General features: G+C 48.2%; 2 protein-coding genes across 3 annotated transcripts in view; one reads left to right on the top strand and one right to left on the bottom strand.

The window, feature by feature from the left end:
- On the top strand, positions 1-7,549 carry Gnptg (N-acetylglucosamine-1-phosphate transferase subunit gamma). 2 transcript variants are annotated; one of them, XM_027425044.2, is made up of 11 exons: positions 1-104; positions 191-248; positions 330-397; positions 6,009-6,063; positions 6,132-6,215; positions 6,294-6,387; positions 6,460-6,574; positions 6,658-6,740; positions 6,824-6,946; positions 7,038-7,119; positions 7,222-7,549. In XM_027425044.2, exons 1-11 carry the CDS (start codon positions 53-55, stop codon positions 7,317-7,319), a joined length of 912 nt encoding a protein of 303 aa, XP_027280845.1. In that variant the 5' UTR covers positions 1-52; the 3' UTR covers positions 7,320-7,549. The 2 variants fall into 2 exon arrangements, with proteins under 2 accessions (XP_027280845.1, XP_027280844.1); XM_027425043.2 differs by having other exon boundaries at positions 4-104; positions 6,812-6,946.
- Unkl (unk like zinc finger) overlaps positions 7,523-11,807 on the bottom strand; it is a 41,468-nt gene continuing 37,183 nt past the window's right edge. Inside the window, 3 exon segments of the mRNA XM_027425040.1 lie at positions 7,523-10,221; positions 11,205-11,459; positions 11,586-11,788. Coding sequence (XP_027280841.1) covers positions 10,066-10,221; positions 11,205-11,459; positions 11,586-11,788 — 614 coding nt within the window. The 3' untranslated portion in view covers positions 7,523-10,065.

Genomic DNA, 11,807 nt, shown 5'->3' with positions numbered 1-11,807 from the left:
GAGCGCAGGCAGTTCCTGCTGTCGCTCACGTGACCGTGCGACCCAGGGAGCGATGGCGGTGCGGGTGGCCGGCTTCCTGATGCTGCTGGGGCTGGCGGCGCGCGGTCAGTGGCTCCTCCGCGCACATACCCCTCAGCACGTGGGCGTCTCCCGCGCCTCCGTTCCCTGCTCATCGCCTCGCTCTCCGCAGGGCCCGTGCCGGCATGTGCCGGGAAGATGAAGGTGGTGGAAGAACCCAACACATTCGGGTGAGTGTCTCGCGGTCCGGCGGCTTGGGGAGCGGGAGTGGCGGGCTCCTCTGACTTTCTCTGTCCTCCCTGTGCCCTTAGGCTGAATAACCCGTTCCTGCCCCAGGCAAATCGCCTTCAGCCTAAGAGAGAGCCTTCGCCTGTGTCGGGTAAGCGCGGAGGGAGGATGGAGCTGACCGAGGTGCTGACCGAGGGGGCGAGGAAAGCCCTTGGCTGGGGGTGGGGGCGGCAGCATAGGATTCCTTGGATGAAGGACTCCGATAATGTATTCATTGGAGGTTCATGCATTCGGCTGTCAGCCTGTAAGTGTTTAAATGCTCGGAAGTGTATACGGGATCCGCAACCCCCTTTCGACCCCTTGCTGGCGATTACCTAGGGCGAGGCAAGCTCTCTAGCGTTGATCCTAAAGTCTCCACTTCCCACAGGTACTTAGACTAATTAGGAGTTGCAGGGGTGTTGGGTGTGAGGAATCCACTCCAGGTGTGTTTAGCCCGGTCTAGATCTAAGGGAGTGGAGACAGCAAGATCAAAATCCTTTGTGTAGGAAAGCTGGGAGCTGAGATCCTAGGAGGACTGAAGAGCAGGACATAGCGGTTGAAGGAGGCTCAGGGCTGGTCAGCATGAAGGGACCTTGGCTAGTTGAGGGCTGCACTCTGGGAATTTGGTGACCCACTATCTGAGGTGTCCTGGACACACTGGTTTGTATTATTGATTCCCTGGAGGAGAGGTAGCCCATGGCTGGAGCCTCTGAAGCTATAGGCAGGGAACATCTACCAGTCTCCTCCAGCAGTGAACCAGTTGGGCTCAGCTGTCATCACAATCTTAAGTCCTTTTCAAGGGAGGACACTGCTTGGGATGTTCCTGATAGACACCAGAGTTCAAAGGCCTGCTACCATCGTATTGTGAGCACAGTGTGTGTGTGAGGAGGTGGCATAAGATGTGGGGATTCCACCATAGCCCTTCCAAACTAACTTGTAGCTCCTTGGTTGGCTGGGAGGAAGGGCCAGACATTGCCAGGAACCCAGTACTGCACATATGTTTATTTTTATTTATTTGTTTATTTATTTTGATTTTTCGAGACAAGGTTTCTCTGTATTGCTTTGGTTTTTTTTTCTGGAACTCAGTCTGTAGATCCGTCTGCCTCTGCCTCCCAAGTGCTGGGATTAAAAGCATAAGCTACCAACCCCCAGCTCTTTTTATTTTTAATAGAGAGTAATATTGGAAAGAAAAAGCAAAGAGTAGAGAGTATGCATAGGCTGTCACTACTATCACCCCAGCACTTAGGAGACTGTGGGAAGAGGATCATTAGTTCAAGACCAGGTCTGGGCTACATGGTAAGTGTCACGACAGTCTTGGCAGGAGAGAGAATGGAGAGGAGATGGGGAGAAGGGTGAGACAGACTTATTTGGTTGGAGGATTATTCAGCAGAAGAGACAGGATGCATTAAAATGTGGTATTATTTCACATTTTCTGTTTCCTCACATCCATTCTTGGCATACCCTGTGTTTGGAGGAACTTGTCAGTTTCATCTACATCAATTTGTTGGTTGTATAATTATTCATAGTGACTCATGATCCTTTTCATTTCTGTAAAATTGGTAGCAAATGCCCCAACTTTCATTTATGGTTTTACTTATTTGAGTTTTTGCTTTTCCTGGTCAGTTTAGCTGGAGGTTTGCCTAGTTTATTTATTCATTTTTTCACTTAAGCTTTTAAATGTTTATTTAAGTGTTTTGCTTGCATGTATGTCTGTGTACCGTATTGTGTGAAGTGCCTGTAGAGGTCAGAACTGGATCTCCTAGAACTGGAGTTACAATGTTTGTGAGCCACCATGTGGTTGCTGGGAACTGAAACTGAATCCTTTACAAGAGCATCAGGTGCTCATTACCACTAAGCTCTTCTTTCCAGCCCCCTTGTTTTTACTTGTGTTATGTATTTGTGTGTGCCCAGAGGTCAAAGTTGGGTGTCTTCCTCTATTGCTTTCCATCTTATGGAGAGTCAGGTTCTCTCACTGAATCTAAAGCTCAAGGATTCAGCTAGGCAAGCTGGCCAGGAAGCCCTAGACACAATCCCCCCAATCTCTGCCTCTCCAGCACTGAGATTATAGGCATCCAGCTTTTTATGTGGGTGCAGAGGACCCAGACTCAGTTTCTCATGCTTGCACAGCTAACACTTTCCTGAATAAGCCATCTCCCCATTACTGGTATGCACCACCACACCCTTATTGCTACAGCCTCCTCAGTGCTGTGGTTACAGGCATGAAACCACTACACTCAGCTTCTCAAGTGTCAGGATTGTTGATTTTTTCAGAAAACCAACTTTGGTTGGTTGGTTGGTTTGGTTTTTTCCAGACAGGGCCTCTCTGTGTAGCTTTGGCTGCCCTGTACACCAGGCTGGCCTTGAACTCACAGAGATCCACCTACCTCTGCTTCCCGAGTGCTGGAATCAAAGGCGTGCGATGCCACCACCTGGCTATAACTTTTGTTCTTATTTTTCTCACACAACGAACAGTGTGTTTCTGTTCCAGTCCTTCACTTTAGCCTGTCTGACCCCAGAGCTAAGGTGCATTTCTTAGGAGAAGCCACAAGGCACTAGAACTCCAGAATATATGCTTGAAACTCTAGGTTGAGTCCCTAGAATACTCTTTCAAAAAGGCAGGTATTTTTTTAAATAACAAAACCTGCAGGAGAATTAATAGAGCTGCCCTAGCAGAAACACCAAGTGAAGTCATTCAACTTGAATTGAGAGGACACCACACAGTAGCTAGGTGAAGACAAGAAGGAAGATGTCTTAGAAAGTAGCTAGAGACTCAGGGATGAGAAAGACCCATGCTACTGCTTTGCTTGCCAAGCTGCAATGAAAAAGATCAATGCCTAAGAACTGACTGTACATCTGGGTCTGTGAGCAGCCAGTTTGAGCACGTGATCAGAAACTTGAATTATAAAGCTGGGCCAGAGGGAGCTGTATAGCAAGCAGTTCTTTCTATATGGGATTGTGTTTAAGTTAGTTTCTTTCTTTCTTTTTCTTTTTTCTTTTTTTTTTCTTTTTTTTTTTTTTTTTTTTTGGAGACAGGGTTTTTCAGTAGCTATGGAGCCAGTCCTGGAACTCACTCTGTAGATCAGGCTGGCCTCGAACTCACAGAGGTCCACCTGCCTCTGCCTTCCAAGCGCTGAGATTAAAGGTTTACGCCATCACTGTCTGGCTAATTTTTCATTTTTGAGACAGGATCTCACTATGTATCCCTGACTGGCCTGGAACTACCTGGCTTCAGACTTAAAGATCCAATTGTCTGCCTCCTGAGTGCTGGGATTAAAGGCATATGCTACTAAACCCCACACCAATTCAAAATTCTAAATTCCCATGGTAGTCACATTAAATAATGTTAAAATTTTAAATTGAAATTTTTGAGTCTCAGCCAGTTGTGGTAGCACATACCCTTTGATCCCAGTACTAAGGAGCCAAAGGCAGGTAGATCTCTGAGTTTGAGGCTGGCCTGGTCTACAGAGGGAGTTCTAGGACAGCCAGGGCTACACAGAGAAACCCTGCCTTGTAAAAAGAAAAAAAGAAAAAGAAAAAAGAAAAAAGAAAAAATCTCAGCGGTAGTAACAACAACAACAACAACAATCTAGCAATATTTAAGAAAGAGAATCAGGGGCTAGGGAGATGGATCAGTGGTTAAGAGTATTTGCTGCTCTTGCAAAGGACTCAGGTTCACTTCTCAGCACCCACATGGTAGCTCACAACTGCCTATAACTCCAGGTCCAGAGGATCGCCACAGGCACTACATGTGGTACACATATTTACATACAAGTGGAACACTGATACACAAAAATAAAAATAAGTAAAAAAAATTTTCAAGACAGTGTTTCTCCATATAGCACTGGCATTCCCAGAACTCACTTTGTAGACCAACCAGGCAGCCCTGGAACTCACACAGATCTGCCTGCCCCGATTGCTGGGATTAAAAGTGTGCGCTACAATGCCCAGCTCAGAGACTAGCAGAAAGGATATCCATTGTATGTTGATAAACAGTTGACTTAGCAAGATGTAACAAGCATGGATGCCAGTGCCAGAGTTCCAAAACCTGTAAGCAGACACTCTACTACCAACTCTAACCAGCCTCCTCATGTTTAAAGGATGCTTTTCTCAGATATGGAATTCTCCATTAGGTTATGGATTTTTTTTGTTTTTGTTTTTGTTTTTCGAGACAGGGTTTCTCTGTGTAGCTTTGGAGCCTATCCTGGCACTCACTCTGGAGACCAGACTGGCCTCGAACTCACAGAGATCTGCCTGCCTCTGCCTCCCGAGTGCTGCGATTAAAGGCGTGCACCACCAACGCCCAGCCAGTTTATGGATTTTAAGATTTTTTTGTTTTAAGATTTATTTATTATGTATACTGTGTTCTGTCTGCATGTACCCTTGCAGGCCAGTAGAGGGCACCAGATATCATTATGGATGGATGTGAGCCACCATGTGGGTGCTGGGAATTGAACCCTCAGGTCCTCTGGAAGAGCAGCTGGTGCTCTTAACCTCTGAGCCATTGCTCCAGTCCCAGCTTATGAATTTTTTTTAAAATTATGAGCTGGGAAGGAAGGTAGGGAGAAGGGAACTCAGATTGTCATGTAATTCAATTTTGTTTATAATTCAAATAAAAAAATTATGAGCATTAGTGTTTTGTCTGTATGACTGTGTCAGGTCTCTTGGAACTGGAGTTAACAGACAGTTGTGAACTGCCATGTGGGTGCTGGGAATTGAACCCAGGTCCTCTGGAAGAGCAGTTGGTGCTCCCAACCCTTGAGCCATCTCTCCAGCTCCAGCTTATAGATTTTCTTTGAGGGTCTCTCTACAGAGCCCTGGCTGTCCTGAAACTCACTAATGTAGACCTGGCTGGCCTTGAACTCACAGAGATCTGCCTGCCCCTGCCTCCAGGGTGCTAGGATCAAGGTGTGTATGCACAGCCTGGTTTATGGATTTTTGTTTGTTTGTTTTGTTGAGACAGGATTTCTCTGTGTAGCTTTGGAACCTATCCTGGCACTCGCTCTGTAAACCAGTCTGGCCTCGAACTCAGAGATTCGCCTGCCTCTGCCTCCCGAATGCTGGGATTAAAGGCATGTGCCACCACCGCCCGGCTTGGTTTATGGATTTTTAATGCTCCTTTGAATGGAACATTCCTGTTTCTTTGTGTGCCTTGTGGATTTTGCTGAAAATTGTTCTTTTGTAGGCCCATGGTGTAACAGCACTCTGGACTTTGAAAATTGGTCTTTTGAAAAAACAGAATACTCTGCCAATCTTTACAGACTGGCCCTAAGCTTTGGGCTGGTCAGGTCTTCTATTTTCCTGAGGCTGCCACATGGCCATTGCCTTAACATCCTCAAATCTTAGTAGCATGTGTGTACACATGTATACACACACACACTGCCCTACTTTTCTTGGCTAGTGGATGATCTTGCCAATGGGTCTGTGGTCCAAGTATGCATCTAGGTTCCGGAAGGTTACGGGGAGCCTAGAAAGACACTGAGGGCCCCCTCCACAGGAACAGGGCAGGCATGGGAGTCCTGTCACAGATAACCAGTTCTGTGATCCAGAGATGGATTTGTCAGTCCCCAGAGGTTAGGTCAGCCAGCGTCTGACCATTCCCAATCCCACAGAGAGCTTGGAGCTCTCTGGCCTTGATGGTTAGTGCCCTCCTGCCTACCTTAGCTCCTAGCTTTAGGGGTTAACAGAGGTTTACACTTAAGTTGAATTGCTGTGTTCTCCCCCAGGGCCCCTGCATCTCTTCAGACTTGCTGGCAAGTGCTTCAGCCTAGTGGAGTCAACGTGAGTGCCGGGGCTGGTGGGTGGAACAGGCCTGTTGTGCAGAGCTCCTCATGCTCCTGTGCCCCCAGGTACAAGTATGAGTTCTGCCCTTTCCACAACGTGACCCAGCATGAGCAGACCTTCCGCTGGAACGCATACAGTGGTATCCTTGGGTAAGCTGAGCTAGGGCAGCACTGCTAAGTCAGCTCCCTAGGCCCCTACATCATTGCTTTGCTCCCCCCTCCCCCCAGCATCTGGCATGAATGGGAAATCACCAACAATACCTTCAAAGGCATGTGGATGACTGATGGGGACTCCTGCCACTCCCGGAGCAGGCAGAGCAAGGTGAGGCCCGTGGGGGATGCCAGTGGTAGGGAGCTACCCCACCCCCACCAGCCACTGAGGCTCTCTTCCCAGGTGGAGCTCACCTGTGGAAAGATCAACCGACTGGCCCATGTGTCTGAGCCAAGCACCTGTGTCTATGCATTGACATTTGAGACCCCCCTCGTCTGCCATCCCCACTCTTTGTTAGGTAGGCCTCTGGGTTGGGCTGGGTCCAGGGAAGAAGAGGGTAGATAGGAGGCTCTGCAATGTTTGGTTCTTGTTGATCTGTAGTGTATCCAACCCTGCCAGAGGCCCTACAGCAGCGCTGGGACCAGATGGAACAGGACCTGGCAGATGAGCTAATCACACTGCAGGTGGGTGTACACTCAGGGGGTGTCCCCTTGCCTACTCTATCAGGTACTCCTTCTGCCTCCTCCACCTTCAGGGCTATGGGAAGTTGCTGAGGGTGCTTTTTGAGGATGCTGGCTACTTAAAGGCCCCAGGAGAAACTCATCCCACCCAGCAGCAGGCAGGAGGTTCCCAGGGCCTGGGGCTTGAGACCCTGGACAACTGTAGAAAGGTAAGAGTCTGGGGACAGGAGGGAAGGTTTCAGGGGTCCCTAGTCCTGGTAGCCCCCACCAGGGTTTGATTGGGCTGACATTCTTGTCCAGGCACATTCAGAGCTGTCCCAGGAGGTACAAAGACTGACCAGTCTGCTGGACCAGCATGGAATCCCTCACAGTCAGCCCACAGGTAGGTCTGCCTGCCCTGGTCAGCTGCCAGCCACCCTGGGGCTGGCAGCTATGGGGGAGGGGAGGGGCGGGGCAGGTCCTCACTGGCCACCCATTCTGGCAGAGACCACCCACTCTGAGCACCTGGGTCAGCGGCTCCCTATAGGTGTGACCTCAGAGCAGTTGCGGGGTGACCCAGGACTACGTGGGAACATCCTATGATCCAGGTGGCCAAGAAAGAAGAACAGAAACATCCTCAGCCTCAAGTGTCTTTTCACAGAGAGGCCAGGTGTGGTCGCAGTGGGGTGCACAAAACTGGTGTGGTGGAGACATGGCTTCTTTTGGCATCTTTTAGGCCAGGCAGGGTCCCTGACACACAGTGACCTGCTGGCCAACCTTTGTTGTGCCCAGAGACCCAGACAGAATAAATTTCAAAGTTTTAATTAATCTCATACTGATAAAAAATAACTCCATGAATTCTGTAAACCATTGCATAAATGCTATAGTAAAAAAATTTAAACAAATGTTAACAACTTTAAACAATTCACTAAGTAAATGGGTATGTATTATAAATATGACCTTCTGGATTAAGAAGATTCCATTCACATAACATTCTCAACTAGTTTTTGAAAACAAATGCACACAGAGGCTTCCATAAGTTAATCCACATGCGCATCCATACTGGGGGAAGGTCTGCCAACCAAGTACACAAAACTCTGACACCATCATTTACTGTTAATACTTAACACTAGAGAGTTAAAAGACAATCAGCAACAGGACAATGGTGAACCTCAGTTCCTAGACCCAGGGGCCCACCTCCATTACCCACATACAGGCCTCAAAACCATCTCTCCTCCTCCTTAGCCGTTCCCAGCCAGCATAGATCCTAGAGCTCACAGGAGGTCTGGGATGGAGGGAGAAGTAGCCCCTTTGGTCTTCCTGTGCACACCTGTCCTCAGAGCCCAGCCTGATTCCAGAAGAGCAGATGTCAAGAAAGCTCCCCTCACAGGATGGCCCAGTGGGCACTGCCTTCCTAGCCATCACACGGCAGTCCCATAGCTGCCCCAAGCCCCAGCCTGGAATGTTAGCCCCAGAGGAGTTCACCAGAGTAGTTTATACACAATCTAAAGCTTAATGCTTAACTGTCACAACTTGAAAATATCCAGATGAGATATCAATCACAAACATTGTCCTGTTACCACAGAGACCAAAGGCTAATATGGGAAACAAGTGCATAAATATGAAAACAAACAATCTTAAACCATGGTAACAGTAGCACAAAATACACATGATCTAGGTACTGAGCTAATAAATCATTATCACTATAATTAAAAACAAAATAGTCACTAAAACCAGGTCAATAGTTACCTTATTAAGTAGTGGGCTAGCTGCGGAATGTTGAGGATCCACTTTCTTTAAAATGATAGAGCTTTTCTACCAGTTTGTCTTATATTAAAAAATGCTTTTAAATCTCCTACCATATTAAATACATTCTAATTTGGTCACTGATAAAAACGTTTTACCTATTCACTTTGCACTTAAAAAATGCTATTAAAAGTCTTTGGCAAAGCCATGGGAGAGGAGAACCACTTCTAGGCCTGGGCAGAACTTGCAGGTGTAATACCTGCCTGCCTAGGTCTGCCACCAAGGGCAAGGGTTGCCTGGACAGATATCTCCTCCCTAGATTTCCAGGACAGTCCAGTCCTTACTGTAGAGGCTGAAGTCATCACCCTAGACACATTCTCAGCAGAATTTGAGCCATGGGCCTGAGCCCAAGCCGTGAGGGGTGGGCACTGCTTTCGCTTTGACCGCTGAGCTGCAGCAGAGCTGGGGTTGGATTCTGATCGTAACTGGATGCACAGCTCAGGTACCAAATGTCTGCTGAAACTGTCACATCGGGATCTCTGGATCAGCTAGAGGTGAGTGAGGGTGGTCACAGGTGCAGCAGACTGAAGTCTCAGGTTCACAGCCCCTTTGCTCAGCACAAGCTAGGATGCCCTGGGCGATTCAGGGTACAAAGCACCGTTGCCATTACAGACAAGACATCAGAACACAGCTCCTTCCCGAGTAGATCTTGGACTCCTCTGAATGTCTGATTCCTTTGTGTATTTTTCATTAGCATGAAATTGTCTTTCAAGGGAGAAGAAAAAAACCAAATGAACCAATTCCTTTACTTCTTTTGCAAGGCACAGGCACTTGGAAGTGGCCACGGATCACATAAGTGCATGACAGAGCTCTGGATATCACTCTGTGATACTGGAATATAAAACTCCATCTACATGTGCACCTGCACATGTTTAGGAAAATTAGTTCCTTTCATAAAATTAAGAACATCTAAATGTATATGTGTCTTTCAATAACCACTCTCTGCTTATAAATACTATTTGTTTGCACTTAATTTTAAAATGTAAAAATCCTAGGTCATCTTCACTACTAGATAAATGTTCATTTCCTAAATAGTTTCAGAATATGAAATCTAACATAGTTACCATTACTATGAGTTAACAACAAACCGATAAGAAACTTCAAGTTCACAGTACACTTATAAAGCTTCATGTTATAGCATATTAAAAAAAAAAAAAAAAAAAAAAAAACATGGACCTAGAAAGCAGCTTATACAATTGATAATGTCTAATTAAATTCCTCGGTTTACAAAGTGCTTTGACAAGGTATGACCTCCCACTGGCCTGGCCACAGAAGTGTCAGGACTGGGGGCACCAAAAACATGCCACCTGCCCAGGGGACAGGCAGTGGGTTTGGTGGTACTTCAAAGGTTTTCTGAGAATACCTTGACACCGTTGGTAGGACATGGTAGGGAAGAAAAAAACAATATGAAAGGCTGTTGGACAGTGGGTATGAACTCACATCCTGGTGTGGGTGGCACTGGAGGCAAGTTTCGACACTGTAGTGGCATGGCATGCTGAGGCCTTTGCACTGCTCACCAGGGAAGGAATGGGTCTGGCTCTGGTCACCATGGAAGGGGCTGGCCCTTGCAGTAGGGACACTCAGGGGTACTGGCTGCACACAGCTCACATAAGACACGGTGCTGGCAGGGCCGGAGGACAGTGCCATGGGCCCTCTCCTGGCAGGCCACACACTGTTTGGCACGGAGTTGAAAGATCACCTGTAGGGAAGATATGGTTGGTGAGTGTGGGGAACCAAGAAGGCCCTGAGTGAATGTGTAAAGAACAAACAAAGTCCTGAGTGAATGTGTATAGTTGACATAGACATGACCATATCAAGGAAAGATAATGAATGCCTCAGACCCATGGGAAATGGGCAAAGCCTTTCAATAGAGGTCAGACTTGGAAATGGCAAAAGCTTTCTCTAGTCCAAGTACAAGTGTGGCAAAAAAGAGCTACTGCATGCATCTTGCTCCTCTCAGATGTTTCTTCTGAGACTGCTTACCCACAGACTCCTCCTAGCTAGACAAGCTAACTCATGCTCTGTGCTGTACGTAATAAATACGCTAAGGTTCTGGTTGCTTCAGTAGTAAGTACAGCTCCATCAGAGCATGCATGGCCCACTTGCCCCTAGCTTTTCTGTGTCCATATGTTGTTTCTTCAGTGTTTGTCTTTTCTCCATTTCCTTACTGCCCCTAGTCAGGTCAAGGCACCAGGCTGGTGGAAGTCACATCGGGTAAGGCCAAGCAAATGATTGTATCCCAGGATAGTGGGCCACCAGCTACAACAGCAGTACCATAGAAATCCTCTGAATGTCAAGCCTGGGGTGGACACTTGGCCAGAGGCCCACAGGGTAGAACACTTTCCCTTGAGACAAGCCCACCTGTATCAGAGAACTGGGTCTTGAAGCACAGCCACTCTAGCCACAGCCAAAGATGGCAGCTGGGTACCCACAGTGGGTGCTAGGTGGGAACCTAGGGCTGAGAGTGGCCAGAGCCCAGGAGACAGCATCTTGGAGACAAGGTACATGTGGTAGTTGGACCTTGACTGTGGACAATGGGACACATGCAAAAGGCACCAACCAGAATCCAGGCAAGGAGCCAGGGAAGTGGAAAGAAAAGCAGTGTCTGGCAAGGTCTCAGGCCTCTCACTAGCCGGTCCCCTTTAACCTCTGAAGTGACAGCAACTACCCAGCAAGACTCACCCCATCCACGGCCTCTAGGTCCAGGCGCAGCTGGCTCTGTAGGGAATGCAGCTTGGGGAGAGGGATATCGCTGATGTCACCCAAGCTCCGCAGCCCTGGCAGTGAGGACAAACCCAGGCCCTCTAGTTCTTCCTGCAGCTGCTTCACCTGGGCCTCCACCTCCTCCTTCCTCTGCAGGGCCAGCTGCCGGTCACTGTCCGCTACACGGGCTCTCTCCTTGGCCTCCTGAGCCTCTCTCTGCCAGGCATCACAGGCCTAAAACCCAAGATATCATGCACGAGGCAGCCACGCCTGGCCTTCCACGTGCTCACCTGTCCTGCCCGAGTACCCGCACCCCTTTCCCCTCACTTACATGTCCAGCCCTTCTTCCCACGTGCTCACCTGCTTCACTTGCTGCCAAGACTCTTCCCACTGCCTGATCTTTCTTTTGGCTTCATCTAGCTGCCGCCTGACCCGTGCCAGCTCAGCACTGTTTGGACTTGCACTTGAGGAAGCCGAAGGGCCAGAGTTCAGAATGGGGGATGGGCTAGGAGAGAAGCTGCCAGAAACAAAGTCCCAGATGCTCCCAGGGACGCCATTCAAACCTGAAAAGGAGAGAGAGAG

Source organism: Cricetulus griseus, chromosome 7 (assembly GCF_003668045.3).
Source record: "Cricetulus griseus strain 17A/GY chromosome 7, alternate assembly CriGri-PICRH-1.0, whole genome shotgun sequence".
NCBI lineage: Eukaryota > Metazoa > Chordata > Mammalia > Rodentia > Cricetidae > Cricetulus > Cricetulus griseus.
Note: the sequence above shows the minus strand (reverse complement) of the source record. Positions and strands in the feature narration are given on the sequence as shown.